Raw genomic sequence first — 17,500 nt, forward strand, 5'->3', positions numbered from 1 at the left:
GTCGTGGAAAGGCATGAACCTTTCCTTGAATTCTTGACAAGATTGTGTGGCATTGTTGGAGGAATATTTACATGCTCTGGTAAGTCGTGTGATGGCTTTGCAAGTATATATGATAGTTGTGATAATTGTAGTATTTTTGTCATTATATTATTGTTATTATTATTATTATTATTATTATTATTATTATTATTATTATTATTAACATAATTATTATTATTGTTTTTGTTATCGTTATCATTATTATTATTATTATTTTTATTATTATTATTATTGTTGTTGTTGTTGTTGTTGTTGTGGATATTATTATTATTATTATTATTGTTGTTGTTGTTGTTGTTGTGGTTTTTATTATTATTGCTGTTGATGTTTTATGATGATAATGGTTATGATAATAATAATGATGATACTAATTATTAATATTATTATTATTATTATTATTATTATTGATGTTGTTATAAACTATTATTATAATTCTCAATTATCATCATTATGTAAACATTTGTATTTTTATTCATTACTCCAGGAAGTGATGTGGTAACTTCACATCAGCATAAATAAATAATTTTTCAACTTTCTTATTACAGAAGTATGGATGAGAAAAAGTTCTGTTCACATGATAGGTCATTGACACTTAACTAATGATGAATGATGTTTACGAGCTAATTTAGGGTAGATGTCTTTTCATATATCATTACCTGTTCTAAAAATAGAAATGTGTGTGTGTGTGTGTGTGTGTGTGTGTGTGTGTGTGTGTGTGTGTGTGTGTGTGTGTGTGTGTGTGTGTGTGTGTGTGTGTGTGTGTTTGTGTTTGCATGTGTGTGTTTGCGTGTGCGCGCTTGCATCTATGTGTGTGTGTGGGGGGGGGGGGTATGTATATATATATGTTTGTGTAGGGTTGGGATGTATATGTCTCTAATTATTCAGAATTTGTATAATTTTTTTATGATTTGGTATGGTTGTTACTGCAAAATTTCAACTATACAAAATAAATTCTTGTGAGGTTTTGGTGTAATTAAATGTTTTGCCAACCAAGTAAAATGACCTTGTACTATATTATTGTACTATATTATAGGTATTCTTGACAGAATTTATTACAATACTCTTGACCTGTTATATGAATGAATTTTCTGTAGCCTTAGGAAAACTTTTTCTACAATCCAGATTTCTTTGCATATTGTATGAAAAACTTTCCCTAATCAGGACAGTTAAGACAACACTGGTAGGAAATGAAAATCGTATTCAAAATTATGTTAGTTTTCTTTTTGTGTGTGAATCATTATTAAAATATGAAGTGGAACTAGGTACTAAAGCTTCTTTTTTTAGGCCCTGTTCTATTTCAGAAGCATCTTCCTATGAATATAATACCTTTTAACCCAAGGACTATAGATTTATCTACTGTCCGCTATAGTCTTTTGTGAATTTTGTTACATACAGATGGCTCCACATTTGCTCAGCCAGCAAGGAGTCTATCAGTAGGCCCTAGTGACCAATCCTGATTTCCCCATTCCTTGAAATTGTGGGAAAATGTATTTTTCTTTTAATTCTGTTGATATCAATACTATTATTATTCTTACTGATATTATGATTATTAAATTGTTATTGAAACCTTGGTAACATTAAGGACCGTGAAATAATACAAAAGAAACTCTCTGAAAATCAAGGATAGATGAGATAGGTAGGACTATTACCTGACTCCTTGATGACTAAGCACTTGTAGATGCATTAAATGAACTTATATTACAGTGGTCAAAGCATGTATTCTTGCCATCTATGCCAATTGGGTTAAATCTTGTACCTGATCCAGCATGCTCCATACATTCTTAGTACCTCATTTACAAGAGTCCAATTTTCTTTACAGGTTTGGTAAGCCGTTTTGTAGGCTTCTTGGTAAACTGCTTCACATGCCGCTACTTCATGGCCCAAAAGGCAGCTAGCACTGAAGAAGAAACATCAAAGCAGGCAGTTGTACCTTCAGCTTCCTTGCTTCAGGCAGTGGATCTGTCACCATCAGATGCTGGTCCCCAATTGACATCTAAAACAACTACTAGTACACCTTTACTAGAGGCGCCAGGGATGGGGAATTTGACGACTTGACAGTCTTGTAAGAAACTATAGATTCATATTTTTATATACTAATACCTTTCTTTCTTTCATAAGTATAATTTAGCAGTTTGTTTTCATACTTATTATTGTTACTATTATTATCTTTTTATCAATTTATTAATTAATTAATTTATTTTATTTTATTTATTATTTTCTTATTTATATATTTATTTTTTTAGTATTTAGTAGTTAGTATTCAAGACATTCCTACTCAGAGACTGAAGTTTTCAAATCAGGTTTCCTTGGTAGATTTTTACTTCGATGACTATCAGAGAAAAATGTTTTTTTAGTCTACTTTCCATAGCCAGTATGGAAGTACAACCAGCTCCCATTATCCCCGTGCCATTTCAGGGGATCACTATAGAATCTCTTTTGTTTATTCTTTCAGGAATTAGTCTTTACTTTGTGTGAAAATAGCTTTGTCTTTGTATGATAATAGCATTTTCTTTATCAGAAACTAGCATTTTTTTTCATCAGAAAGTAGGGTAGCTTTTTCTCTCTATGAGATGAACCCTATTCTTCATTAGAAATTAGTTTTCTTGTTTTTAGATTTATTTAAAATTTTTTTTTAGCATGTACTGATAACAGAGTAAACAGATTATCAATCTTTGTTTGACTCTGAATCAACTGAAGCTGTGACATTTCAAATGTTATCAGATATTATTACTACTGTAATACTGTAGGAACCAATTTTCAAGTGTAATACAAAAAATATTTTTATTTAGGTGAAAAGTGCAATTTTTCGAACTGCTTGTGTTTGCTAGTCCTTACGTAATGTTACAGATTACATATGATAGTTATATTGCAGTCAGATGTTGCAAAAAGATTTTTAAAATTTTATGCTTGTCTTTATGATTTTGATACAAGTACTGGTTTTATTACAATGTATGAATTCTTACAATGCAGATAATTTCAAATTTTCAAATTATATGCAAGTTGTGAAAATGTCAGATAGTACATAGGTGATTTGCTTCTATAGTTATTTTATTAATGATCATTATTATGTCATAGCCATTATACTCATATAAATTATTTATAACAGATGTCAGTTTTTTGTCAGCTTTATTTATATGATGTAAATTTTTCTTGTATTTTATATAGAAATTGTATAGCATTTTTATCGGTTACAGAGTAAACATTAGTTTGTAACATTTTTTCTGATAGGTAATATTTCCTTTACCTTTGAATGAGACTTGGTTTTAAGATTGCCATTTTAATTCTAATACAAGGTTATTGCATTTACAAATGTCCTTTTTTGAATTAGAAAAAAAGTTATTTAGACAATGACAGTATGATAAAAGAATATTTTTTTGTTATCATGAACTGGATTTCAAGACCAGATAGTGCCTTTGATTAGACTGCTGTAGAGGCTTCCTTGCTTATGTGAATTTTGGTTATTAAATGGATAGAAAGGAAAGAAAGTGTAAAGATCCTGTTCAACCCCCAAAGGATGACAAGGATTAGACCCATGTGTGCACACAGGACAGCAAAAAAATATTCTTTTTGTTTGATCTGTTCTAATGGACAGATGTTTGTTTTTTTTTTTTTTATTATTTTTTTTTTTGGGGGTGTGGGGTCAGTCTACACCTGAGGATAAAAATTGTCAAATGTCCTTTAGCAGTTCAGCTGCTTATGAAATAGGATAGAAAGATAGATCAAGTTTGGATAATATATTTAATTACAAGAGGGTTGTGTGATACTAGAAAGAAATAAAATGTTTGCCAGACTATTTTTATAATTTTGCACTTACAGAAATAAGAATGTAGACTTTATCATGTAAACTGTGTTTCAGATTTGCATTTTTAAGTTACTGAATTTCTTTGAGCCAAGTTGTATTTCACTTGAAAATAAAACAATGACCAAAGTGTAAAATAAAAGAACATTGGAATTCTTCAAATGTTGATTTATTTGAAGTGTACATAATAAGTTATAAGTCACAAACATGAACTTTCTCGTACCTTCAAGATACAATAATAGAATAGCAAAGATCCTCAGGGCGTCCTGATACAAATAATAATCTGGACGTCACTGGGTAACACTTAGATAATAGAAAGTGATGCAGTCTAAAAATAGAAATTCCAACAGATATGAAATGTTACACAGAAAAAGTTTTTTTTTATTATGTACAGGACACATTGAAACTGGAAATTTGCATCAATGCATAAAATTCTGTATAATATTCATATGACAAATGTGCAGTAGGACATTCCATGCAATGAACAAGAAGTGGGATTTTCTTGTAAAGCCCAGTATCTTGGTAAGTACAGAGTTCTATTTTCTAACTTCCAGCATTTTAACACCTTTCATTCTGTCCTGCCAGCTTACACATCCATTCTGTGCATACCAAACATTTATGTCAATTTTTTTCCTCTTTTTAACTACCAAAAGCTAAGTGATGTATGAATTTAGCTGTATCCAAACAGCTTCCCTGCAGTAACTTGGAGAAATTCTGAAATTGTCATAATGGACATTTCAAAATGTAAAATTCTGAAACCAAAATCTATGGATAAATGTCCCAGAACATTTATTTTTCCGTATTGATTTATTAAAACTTTTTAATTTTTTCATGAAATCACAAAAGTCCCATCTTCTCATCGTGTTTTTTCTGCTATTCTCAGTCCATAATCTTTCAAATTAACTTGAAGCTTTGGTCATTGTCAGCAACTCTACTATTTATAGATTTTGGAATTTTATATATATTTTAAACTCAATGTAAGAGTTTGTTTCAAGTGATTGTAATAAACTGTATTCATTAAGTTTGTTATCTGTATATTAATAGAGACCCTGTTATGTATTGCAAAATTTGTTCATTAAATGCTAATTTTAATGATGCAAAATATTAACATTGTCAAGCACTGAAACAATTTTATCTTGAAAACAGGAGTTGGCATCATGAACATCAATTTGGTTGGATATTAAAAATATTTTGTTTTCATCAATTAATTCTAGTTTATCATCCAGATAAACATGTTATTCCTACATCGTATTCAGCTAATTGGTATGTACATACTTTACAGTTGTAGAAGAAAGGAAGAGAGTCTTAAAAAAAGAGCCTGTAATAATGTATGCAACATACTCAGCCATTACTACTTCAGAAATCATTCACATTTTGCATAGAATAACACATTGTAACTCATGAATGGAAAGTTGACAAAAGTAACTCTGTACTATATAAGTAGGCTCATTATATAGGTACAGCAAATCACCTGAACTGAACCACCAGCTTTAGGTATATAACAGTGTTTTCTGCCTTTTTATTCCCTGTCACAAGTATTGCTGTGTGGAAATCCTCCTTGGAGATTAATCATTCACAATGAGCTTTTTTTCAAAAAAGGTTTCCTTGCCAAAGGTACAGGATGTTTGGCAACACAAGACAGCCTGGGAGAAAGTAATTTCTGTGGGTGTAATGGAGCCCAGTCTTTATTAATCAATCATTTGTGCTTAAGTTTAATCATTTACCAAAGTAAAATGAAATATCTTAACACTGTTTGAAAAAAAAAATAAAATTGTGATTTTTTTTTTCTTTCTTATTGAGCATAAAACTATAAAAGTAACTACTGAAAATACTGATACCTTTATCTCTCTGAAACAAACTATACCATTGAGGAAACACAATCTGATTCAAGGAAGGATATCCACTTGACCAGAATTAATTAACAGTCAGTGGTAGACACCTGCAGCTCTGGAAGAAGTTCTAGAATCATTATGTTAAATTTCTTTGGGTTGGGAGGATTAACTCATGACATACTTTTAAGCATCTGGCGTGTGTCAACCACTGAAGATAGCAATTACAAGACAGAAAATAACATTGTATACAAACCAATTATCATATTTTAATTTTATTAAAGCCATTCACTAACCCTATTTCTACATTGGAATCCAAATAAATAAAACTGATTCATTATGTATGAAAAAAGATTTCTAACATGTGTATCAGTTATAAATGCATTAATAATAGACATGTGATTTATAAATTGACAAGTTGCATATATGAACTACACTGTAACACAGAGGACACAACATGTAGAACAGTCAACTGTTCAACTCACTTTCTACGACCAAATTTATTGCCTTTCCAAAGACATTTGAAGTCTTTTTTTTTAATTCATCAGATGATTCAATTTAATAGGTTACACTGTGAACAGAAGGTAATCTGAAATTTGAATTTGAAATAAAAATATAATTAAACTGTATATAACAAGGAAAACAAAATAGTACACAGACACTTGATGCTAAATTCCTTTAAAATGTTCATTTTTTGCATAGAAGTGAAATCAGTTCACAGGGAGGCTTGTTAACTTTGCATGCTGGGAACTGTATCTTGTACCACGAGACAAACACTGAGCCAAACCTGCAGTCCACTCTCTGCCTCCTCACACTGGCATATCAGTGAGGCAAATATTTTGTTTAATATGAATAGTTAGTTAGGATACTTCAAGTCTTAAACATCTTTAAAAGGTAACAGCTCATGCAAAAGACTTTAACATTATGTATAATTTTACCAAATACCAATAGGACATCATTATGATTACTGCCATGATGTGCCATCAATGGGAACTTGTCCCAGAGTAGTCTACAGTTTATGGAACACTGAAATATTGACCTAAATATGCTAGTCAGAAAATCACAGAATAATTAACGGAGACTTTGCACAGCCAGTCTCTATGGCATTGTATTAATATTAAGCAAAACAGTGTACTTATATATCACTGAGTTATATTACTGTATTTAAATCTAGCACAACATCAAAAATGCAGTGGTTCAAGTAATAAGAAATTATGCATTAATAACATTCTAGAAATAAATGTCTTGTCAGTGAACAGCACTTTTCAGATGCTTCAACGATGTTTAACACTCACAGCCCAGCCTCACATGACAGATTAGTCTGGACGAACCGATAACTAATTCTTGTGTCATTTCCTCCCATACATGGATGCTCTTATTTTTAAATCCCAGTACACCTTATGGAATAGGCCTTTCAGAAACTGTTATTAACCCGGATGGCAGCAGAACAGCCCAAAGACATTGAGTTGTGACCTAGCATGAACCAGAATTCAAACCAAGTCCCAATGCATTAAACAACAGTCAAAAAGCTCTGATCTATATTTTAAAAAAGATGTTGCTTATGTATACAAACCCCCATAAAAATAAAAATGAATGTAGTACTTCTACCTCCTTGTACAACCGGGCCTAAATTTTACATAAAAGCCCCTATGTATAAACAACTTATAGCAAATGGATTTTTTTTTTTATTAGCATGAATTGTGTAATCACATAAATTAAAAATAAAAGTGATCTGCAACAAATTCTATCAGATCATAAGATTGTCAAAAAGACTGGGAGAGGCTACCAAACATCACAGATGACAGTAGTTATTAGTTACCTTCATATAAAACTATTAAATTTACTGTGCACATATGCATGATTTTCCATCAAGCCAATGAAAACTAATGTTTTCTATTTTTCTTGCTGGAATATTTACTTGATTTACTTTATTAGAACATAAAGTAAGAATATCACTGTTTAGCTACATCCTGAAATCTAATGCAAGAAAATTAATCAACCATTTTTCTCCTGTTGGTGGGGTAATAAATATAAATTGTAGCAGATTTTAGCCAAGACAAAAACACTTCAAAACTCTTACATACTGATCCAAAAATAACATGAAACTTTCTAAGTGCTCAGTCTACACTATTTCAGTTTTCTGGCAGTGTAAGACATCTTAGCCAAAACATCTCTTCAAAACATAACCAACAATTGCCTTGCCTGCCTTTTCTAGCACCACTGCATGCATTATCTTCATTGCTCACTTTTAACTGCTTTGTCCCCTTGCAAAATCTCTTCTCTATTTATGCATTACTAGAGCAGCTACGCTTTATTGTGTTGGCACAGCTTTCTCTCACTTAAAACAGCAGATACACATTTTATTGCATTAAAGGATACAGTGTTGCATCCTGTTATATGTATTCAATAAATGATCTTAAGAAGTTAATGAGAAACCAACAACAACGAGGTAAGTTTTTTGAGAGAGTTTTGAAATTTATCATGTTCTTTACATTTATATCATTTTAAAAACTGTAACAAGCACATCATGATGATGATTTCCTTCTGCACTGCACCAAGTGATGGGCCGTCACATCATCTGTCCTCCCCGCAGACCTCCAGTTCATCTACTGCTGGGAGTGTGATATCAAGCGACCTCTTCCTGTTAGATGGGAAGAACAAATTCACCATATTAGTATGTATGTTTATAGTCAGATTACAGTGTCATTCCTTACTTTCTGCAGTATATAATCACCATTGGGATATCTTTCTTATGACTTATTCTTGAATTCAACTTTTTCTTCAGTTATATGTTTCAATAATTATCTGTTTTCCTTATGGTGACTTGCAGAATGTATTGATTGTTAACTCAAATATGCAACAAGTATATTTCATGAAAAATATATATACATATCTCAGAATTAAACAAAATAAACTGAAATATTAACTGCAGCTTTAAACAACAGGTTTTGAACACAAGGTGACATACAAGAAAAACAAAAACCTGCAAAGACAGACTTATTAGACAGCATATGGTATTCTAAATACTTACAGAAACAAATGGATATCTATATACATGCTACATATAGAATACAGTATGCTGGTAAAAGTCCTGTGTCTGCAAGTTTGAAACTACATACAAACATTTGTGGTAAAACATTCACAAAACACAAGTAATCATCACTCAGAGAAGCAACATAACATAAGGAGCACAGTAATAAAACCTCACAAAGGAGTCAAATTTGATGAAGGGCACTAGAATCCTTGTGTATAGGCTATTATTAACTTTGAGACATACGGTATTTGAAATGATGCTGCTTCCTGACTAGCAAGCGAGGCTCTAGTTACTGATAAGTTAGTAGTCTGATACATGTGCCTCAAACAATGAAGGAATCAGCTGCTGTGATGCCTCAAATACTAGTCAGTTGCTTGCATTTGATACAAATAGCATCAATGCCTCAGATCCCTCAAGAAAGATAATGTCATTATGAAATAGTTGTATTTAAGAAACATCAAGCCCAATTTCAAGAACATTAACATTTACATGTGAATCACAAGACCAAAAGCAGAAGCTTATTAAAGCAATTACTCCATATTTTTTGACTGACACTATTTTCACACCAATAGCAAAAGGAATGCGATTTCTGCATTTCATATTGTTATGTATCCAGATAATCGGCAAAGCATTTAAGAATGTATCATATATTTTTGTCCAGCCTTTCTATACCATCCTTTAATATCCATAAGGCCAAAGATTCTTCTTACTCTGGCATACAAGTCAATACAAAAACTAATTTTCTGGGAACTAAATTTATACCAACAAATAGTGGCATTACTTTTGTACATATTTATACCCTGATCATGAATGCCCATATGTAAATAAGAATAACTGATATATTATTCCATGCCTTTACTGAGGTTATATCTAAAAGTAAAATATCAACAGTAGGTAGACTTTTTTGACTTGTGTGTGTATGAAGGAAAGTGCTCTTAATAAGATTGATAAAGCCAAACATAAATAATAAAAATCAGCTACTGATGAAGTACAAAATGAGTCTTTCTAAAATCACTAAATTGGGTCAACGTCCAGGCTTCAAATGCACGTTCAGCTTTGCTTACTTCCAGCAATCATCCTGTTCTACTATGGGTGAGCAAGAGACACAATAATATCCTAGCTTTCAATAACCTGTAAACACTTCAAATGGAAATATTACTTGAATCGGTTATCAAAGCATAGATAACAAGTCACCAGGGCAAACTACAGCCCACAAGCTGATACAAGTTATAATTACATGGTTATTCCTCAAGGACATGACTGCCTGGAGTTGTATCTTTGATTTCCCAGCCTTAGCACACTGTTGTTTGCAAGTCATCTTGTCCGGCATTAAAAAAAAATATTAATATTTTCTTATAAGTTAATGATATGTGTCATTAAAAAGCTGTGTCATGGATAAAAAATTAAAAGTTACAAACTTTGAAGTTTTATATGCATTTATAAATGTATATATATATATATGTATGCACGCATTGTGTGTATGGGTGTGTGTTTGTGTGCATTCGTGTGTTGCAGTTTGTGGTTTGAGCTTAGGTTTGGGTTTCGGGTTTTGGTTGAGAGAGAGGGAATGAGAAAATGAGGATGAGAATGAGAAAATGAGAATGAGGATGAGGATGAGAATGAGAATGAGAATGAGAGAGAATGAGAAGGAGAAAGAGAACGAGAGTGAGAGTGAGAGTGAGAGTGAGAGTGAGAGTGAGAGTGAGAGTGAGAGTGAGAGTGAGAGTGAGAGTGAGAGTGAGAGTGAGAGTGAGAGTGAGAGTGAGAGTGAGAGTGAGAGTGAGAGTGAATGAGGGAGAGAGGGAGAGAGGGAGAGAGGGAGAGAGGGAGAGAGGGAGAGAGAGAGAGAGAGAGAGAGAGAGAGAGAGAGAGAGAGAGAGAGAGAGAGAGTGTGTGTGTGTGTGTGTGTGTGTGTGTGTGTGTGTGTGTGTGTGTGTGTGTGTGTGTGTGTGTGTGTGCGCGCGCGCGTGTGTGTGCGTGTGCGCGTGTGTGCGTGTGTGTGCGCGTGCGTGTACGTGTGCGTGTGTGTAATGCGCAAATGCGTGTGTGCAGTATTTATACGTCATGAACATAGTCAGTTTCTTTAACAGGAAATGTGTCTTTTACTCACTCATGAACACAGTGCTGTGACTCATATACTGTCCTATGGTGCTGTTAAAAATAATTTATATTATTTATTGAGTCTTTATATCCATATTAAGAACATCATAAAAAGAAATGAAGCTATTTTTCTTACACATATGACAAATTGTAATTCTAGTCATTCGTAAGACTCCACAACATAATAGAAGTTTCAAAACTATAAAGTTAATTCTATTTTTTACAATCGAATCTACTACACTGAATGAATGCCATATTTCCTTTCATCTTCGAAAAAAAAATATCTTTAATTTCAATCTGTTGTGATACAAAAATCTCTCCGCAAAAAAGCACCGATAGGAAATGTGAAATGAGTCTTTTTAATGCTGACACTAAAACATCTGATGTAGCAATAATCCTCTTTTCCATTTGTTTTTTAGAACTTTTATATAAAAAAATATATATATATTCTGATCGATGAGAGTCAAAGCTCTCTCTCAACACTTGACAGCTGAACACCTTACAAAGAGAACATTTTCAAGACTAGAAAAAAAAACTTTCACATGAAAGGAATGTTTAACTTCGGTTCTGAAATTTTTGAAAACATGAAGGACCATCATGAAAATGTTCTTCCCTTCACCCACATAATAAAGACATCATAAACGTTACTGGGTCAGTACTACACCACGGAGAGCAACAAAGGCGTGCAGTGCAGGGCGCAGAGTGGAGGATGAGAGACGAGAGCTGCCGATTACCACCACCACAACCCATACCTGTCCAAGTAGAACTCATACGAACCAGGCGCCGAGTGCGACCGTCCAGCACGCGCAAACTGCTCCTTGATGAGCACGTTCATCTTGAACGGGTTGTGGAAGCTGTGTTTCTTGAGCATACACTTGATGAGGATTAGCGTTTCCAGCTTGGGGATCGACCGCACGCACGATTGGACCTCCTCGTCCGTTACCTCGATCAGTAGTACACAGTTCTCCTCTTCGGTGGGCAGCGGGTACTGATTACCTGCTGTCACCCAGGGATGTTGCTGCAATTATATGGTAGAAGATTATAATATATGTTTTTAGGGGTTTTATTGGTGAGAAAACTAAGCACAGACCTTATTCGAAATAAGGAGTAGCTAGTTACATGATCAACACATCATATGTAAACTAAGTCATTAATCATGACTTACTTTGTCACAAAGACTAGCGGAATTTTGCAAATCTATGCTATAGTCACATAACACAAACAGACATAATATAATCCCCCTCAAAAAATCATGGCAGGTTTATACTGTAAATTTCTATAATGGCAAGAGCCTGCGGGGGCATGTCTTTTGACAGGACAATAGCAATGGCTGCCAAGATGAGTTCACGTAAACTATGAGCACAAGGATGTTATTTGTTCCGAAGTCGTATTAATAGAAATCCTTTCCTTTGATATTTTTCAAAATGAATAAATGGATAACAAACACAATAACTTACGTGATGGCATTTAGTCCTTCTTTTATGAAATTTCGTTCTACCAACTTTACGTAGTATACGGACCCAATTCAATTTTTACAACGCAAGCTCCAATATTAACCTCATTCGCTGATATAACAAGCTGGATTTTTTTTTCTATCTTTAATTTTTTTTTTCTTCTTTTACTTACCTTAATATCCGGCAGCGTTATTCTCTTAGCAGGATCCTTTTCTAACATTAGGCTAATCAAATCCTTGAGATCATCGGATACGAACGGCGCGGGTGGGAACACGAGTGGCGCGTTCCGGATCTTATCGTACAACACGACAATATTTTCATCGTGGAATGGAAGTTTCCCGTAAACGAAGGCATATAAAGTCACGCCCATTGCCCAGATGTCTGCGGCCTGTGAAGAGGAAGGGAATGGGATTATGCTCCAGCCTTATACAGTTCCGAAAAAAGAAATATTATGGAGGCAGTAAGGGCTAACTTACGTGAATCGTAAATTAAATGTCTAAATGTATTATCCTTAAATAAACAAAATAAAAAGTAGTTCTCAAAAGAATAATTTTGAAGTATATTAGATCAAGTTCACTTATTTCTTTCAGACAATTCAAGCCCCATTCCATCGCTATATTTTGAATACGCCGCTAATGACCTTAGATGTTGACGCGGAAGAATTTTTTCAATAAAAAAAAATATGACAACTGGATTGTGTGGCGCAATTCTCTTTATGGATCAAAATTTCCCGGCAGTGTTTTGTGTTGCAGTGTTTCACATTTCTCCCTCCCCTCCCTTAACCCCTCTCTCTTTCTTTCTCTTTATCTTTATCTTTCTCTCCCTCTCCCTCTCCCTCTCTCTTTCTCTCTCTTGCTTATTCCCCACCGTCTCTCTCTCTTTCTCCCCAGCTTCTCTCTCTCTTTTTCCCCACCTCTCTCTCTCTCTTACTCCCCACCTTCTCTCTCTTATTCCCCACCTTCTCTCGCTCCTCTCTCCTTTGCCATCTCCCCCTATCACTCCCTTTTCCCTACTCCCTATCTACATTTCCCCTTTCCCCTCCCACTCCCACCTCTCCCCCACCCTCCCTCCCTCTCCTTTCCCCCGTCCTACCTTCCCGGAATATTTATGCCGCGACGTGGAGAGCGCTTCGGGGGCCATGAAGGCAGGTGTTCCCGCCGTGTTGGTGAGGAAGGCGTCCTGGCCATCGAACTCGTTGCAAACCCCGAAGTCCGCGATCTGGATGTGGCCGTTGTCGCCGAGCAGCAGGTTCGATGGCTTAATGTCGCGGTGGATTATCTTCTGGTAGTGTACTGCGGGGGAGAGAAAAAAAGGAGTTTATAACGGTTTCTATGTCTGTTTTTTGTATGAGATTTCGTGGAAGTGTGAGAGTCTATAGATTCGTGCGTGAAGGAGGTGTTCCTAAATGTGTTTGGAGAAAGTACGTGTGTCTGTTAAAGTCGCACGTGAGAGAGTGTGAGAGTTTGCGTATCTATATTATGGTTAAGCACGCAAGAGCTAGTTTACATACATGTGAATGAAAGCTTCCTAAGAGAGAGTCAGATGACTAATAGGTCTATGTATGACAGTTGTATATCGAAAATGTTGTGTCTATATAATTCTGTATGAGTGTTAAGCGTGCCTTAGTTCAAAATAGTACATATCTATACGAGAGGTACATAAGAAACACTAAAACAATCTACATATCTGTATTTTGAAATTATATGTGTATATGGTTTGGGGTATGGGTGCTAATTTGTTATTATATCATTAAGAAAATCAGATATTTGTTTATATATAAGAAAAATATGTACGCACTTCAAGGTAACTTTAACTTAAAGGAACGCCAATAGCATGATACATCTAACGCATGCATTATGACAAAACAAAGCATCTTTCACTTACAGTATTCTATGCCGAGAACGACGTCCCTGAAGTAGCCCCAGGCTTGGTCTTCCGTGAGGGGCGTGTCCGTCGGCACCTCCATCACCTCGCCCTTCTCCAGGAGCTCAAATGCTGAGGGTGAAATCCACGTTAAAATACATCAACATCCCCCAGGGCTGACTCCCCTACATACCCATCTCCCAACATACCCTTACCTCCCCTTTCCCGCAATTAAGGCCAATCCCTTTAGAGAAGTCGTCCGCGCGTCGAAGGAAGGACTCACCCATGTAAAAGTTATCCTCGTCCGGGTCGTCCAGGACTTCGACCAGCTTGACGACGTTGGGGTGGATGAGCTTCTTGAGGATGGCGATCTCGCGGTGCACTCTGTCCAGCGGGTTCTCGATCGGCCGGCCTCCCGACGCGCGCGGGGGCGGCAGCCGCCCCTTCACTGCAAACGCCAGGAGAGAACCGTCAGTTTCGCGGCTACGTTACGTTAATATTCGCAAAGTATTGCCTAGTGGGATTTTGGCTATTATGATAGATTCTATGTAAAAATATATGGGCACTATGAATAAATGAACATATCTGATAAATGGTTGAAATAGAGTAATTGTCGTGAAAGCCTATGGGTACTCATGTACCTTACGTTGTAAAAAACAAAACAAAATAATTGCACCTACAAAGCCGGCTAAATCATACGTCCAACCAATGTGAATTATAATATTCAAATAACAACACTACTTTATGACGTTGTTTTAGAGAAAACACGTTTCTAATTTTATTCGACATAAGTTCTAAAGTTTTGCATTTTAAGTTTTGTGTCTGTCTCTCTAATTTCAAGTTTAGATAGGATCAAATCCTTGCATATATGTGTAATTACTTGATTACGTACTGTATAAGTGCAATTTTAAACACAGAATACTATATTCATACGGAGTACACCGATGCACTTAAGCATGTATGTACGTGTGAAGTACAGGGCACTACACACTAGACACGGGCACATGGTAGGGGCCGGTGGGGTGTTGGCACTTCGGGCAACGGTCTAGCTACCACCGTTGCTGGGACGGTGCTGCGCGGGCGCTCCTACTGCACAGCTGGGTCTGCCGCGCGCCGCCCAGTGTGAGGAGGAGCGCGCTCTTCACACTGGGTGGGCGGACACACACTGCGTGGGCGGGTGAACGTTGCAAAATGGCTAGGAGTAGTAGTAGTTTTTTGTAGTAGTAGTAGTAGCAGTAGTAGTAGTAGTAGTAGTGTGGGCGGCAGCCAGGTGGCGGTGAGGGATGGTGGCGTAGGTGGTGGTGTGCGGGCGGACTTACCTCTGAGAGTGGGCGGCGAGTAGCTGGCGAGGCGGTGGCACGGGCTGAGGGAACGGGCGTGCGGCGATCCCTCTGTCTCGCCGCCTATGGTCCAAGCTCGGCCTGCTCCGCCATGCACACCCGAACACCAACACGAACACCAACACAAAAATGACAAAAATAAAAAACGGTAAAGTCAGGCAAAAATAAAAACATACAAAGGAGGTGAGGTTAACACAACATGCTGGAAAGAGGGGGGGGGGGCGGGGAGGGGTGTGTATGACTAGGGGGGGAGGGAGTGTATAGCTAATAGTCTTTCATGAACGGGTTGGGGGGTAAGGGGTGTGGGGGAGGGGGAGGGGGGGGGAGGGGGTTGTGAGAGCAAGACAAAAGAAGCGTGAACAACCTGCCGAGAGTGAGGGAGTTCGAATGGTCAAATATGAAGAGTGTTAAGACGTGAAGTATGAATAGGTTAAGTGTGAGAGCGGAGTTAAAAGGAACTTGCAGAAGCTGTCCCGTGAGAGCAAGGACCGGCATCAGCTTCTTTGTCATGCAGATCATGGACAGACAGACAGACAGACAGACAGACAGACAGACAGGCAGACAGACAGGCACAGACACACACTCACGTTCACACACACACACACACACACACACACACACACACACACACACACACACACACACACACTATGGAAACTTTTTTTTTTCAAGAAGCTTCTTGAATAAAGATGTCCTGAGTCTCGGGGCACGAACCCGGAGGAAAGAAGTACGATTTAATAATCATTTTTAAATTTCTCTGAAGCGCTGACGTGTGTATTTGAGCGTTAAACATACGGAATTCTTTGCTCAGTAAAAAAAAAAAAAAAAGCAAACGTCTTTTTTTTTCTCGTTAGTTTTTCCTTTTAATTTAATGCATGATTTTTATCACTCGACTGGAGGGCGTGGAGGCAAAGACCAGCTACTAAAGGGGGCGTGGTGATAAAAAACAAACAAAAAAAAAACAACGACTGTTCTACAACCGTGGCACTGCTCTAAAGTGTAGAATCCTTACCAGTTTCTCTCTGTTCTTTCCTTCATTGTATGTTTATTTATTAATTTCCCCATTTCATTATTCAATTACCTATCTACTTATTTATTCCTTTAATCATTCATTTACTGATTTATCTACATCCCGGTTGCAAGCGTCGCATCTTCCCCCCCTCCCCCCCCGTTCTTTTGTTTAATTTCCTCTTCCCCTTTTGTCGAGATAAAAAATCGCTTGTGTTAACACTGTCTGGCTACGTGAAAAATCAGCCTAATATGTCCTCAGTTTAAAGCAAGAATTACTATCACCGAAACCATTTCCCCCCATTTTTAATATCGCCGGCATTCTCATTTTCATGATCGAAACAAGCGTCGACTGCAGCATTTGTGCCTCGGACCATATTGCAACGCAGGGCGAAAGGACGCAATAAATCACGATTTTGCAAAATTAATACGATCCTGCGAGCGGCGCCGGGGAGCGGAGGCAATACTCGCCTCGGGGAAGCGACCGGGTGACTGCAGCAGCGTCCCTCCCCCTTGCCGCGCTCGGGGTCCCTCCTCTCCCCTTCCCTCCTGCTTTTTTTCTCCTTCCTTTCCCTCGGTCGTCTCCCGGTTTCCTCCTTTCCAATTGCTTCTTTTCTCTTTCCTTTCTTCTCCTTCTATTATTGTTTCTCTTCTCTCCCCTCTTCCTCTTCCCCTATCTTCTTTCTCCCCTTTTCCTTTTTTCTTTTTCTCCTTTCCCTTTCCCTCCTCTCTCTTTTCCTCCTTATTCCTTCCCCCCCTCTCCCATCTCCCCTAATCTTTTCCTTTCCTCCCTCTCCTTCCTCCACTCCCGTCTCCTTCTTCCCCTTTTCCTCCCTTTTCCCTCCTCTCCTACCCTTCTCTGTTCTCCCCTCTTCCCTCTTCTTCTTTGCCCCCTTTCCCTCCTTCCCTGTTCTTCTTCTGCCCCCCCCCCCCCCCGCCCCCGCCCCTTTCCCTTTTCTTCTTTCTCATTCTCCCTTCTCTTCCCCCCTCCCCTTCTCCTCCCCTCCTTTCTCGTCTTCCCCCTCTCTTTCACC

At 36.9% G+C, this 17,500-nt stretch overlaps 2 protein-coding genes across 4 annotated transcripts in view; one reads left to right on the top strand and one right to left on the bottom strand.

The window, feature by feature from the left end:
* The window catches only part of LOC125047740 (endoplasmic reticulum-Golgi intermediate compartment protein 2-like), a 26,048-nt gene extending 21,183 nt beyond the window's left edge, over nt 1-4,865 (top strand). For all 3 annotated transcript variants that reach the window (XM_047646150.1, XM_047646151.1, XM_047646152.1), the window contains 2 exons: nt 1-79; nt 1,859-4,865. The exon at nt 1-79 is cut by the window's left edge and continues 60 nt beyond it. In XM_047646150.1, the coding sequence (XP_047502106.1) occupies nt 1-79; nt 1,859-2,094 (315 nt within the window). In that variant the 3' untranslated portion in view covers nt 2,095-4,865. The remainder of the gene's footprint in view (nt 80-1,858) is intronic.
* The window catches only part of LOC125047741 (calcium/calmodulin-dependent protein kinase kinase 1-like), a 23,650-nt gene continuing 10,140 nt past the window's right edge, over nt 3,991-17,500 (bottom strand). The window contains exons 3-9 of the mRNA XM_047646153.1: nt 15,438-15,539; nt 14,402-14,566; nt 14,140-14,250; nt 13,348-13,547; nt 12,428-12,643; nt 11,579-11,819; nt 3,991-8,308 (exon numbers count right to left, since the gene is read on the bottom strand). Coding sequence (XP_047502109.1) covers nt 8,274-8,308; nt 11,579-11,819; nt 12,428-12,643; nt 13,348-13,547; nt 14,140-14,250; nt 14,402-14,566; nt 15,438-15,539 — 1,070 coding nt within the window. The 3' untranslated portion in view covers nt 3,991-8,273. The remainder of the gene's footprint in view (nt 8,309-11,578; nt 11,820-12,427; nt 12,644-13,347; nt 13,548-14,139; nt 14,251-14,401; nt 14,567-15,437; nt 15,540-17,500) is intronic.

The sequence above is a fragment of the Penaeus chinensis genome, chromosome 41 (assembly GCF_019202785.1).
Source record: "Penaeus chinensis breed Huanghai No. 1 chromosome 41, ASM1920278v2, whole genome shotgun sequence".
NCBI classification, from domain to species: domain Eukaryota; kingdom Metazoa; phylum Arthropoda; class Malacostraca; order Decapoda; family Penaeidae; genus Penaeus; species Penaeus chinensis.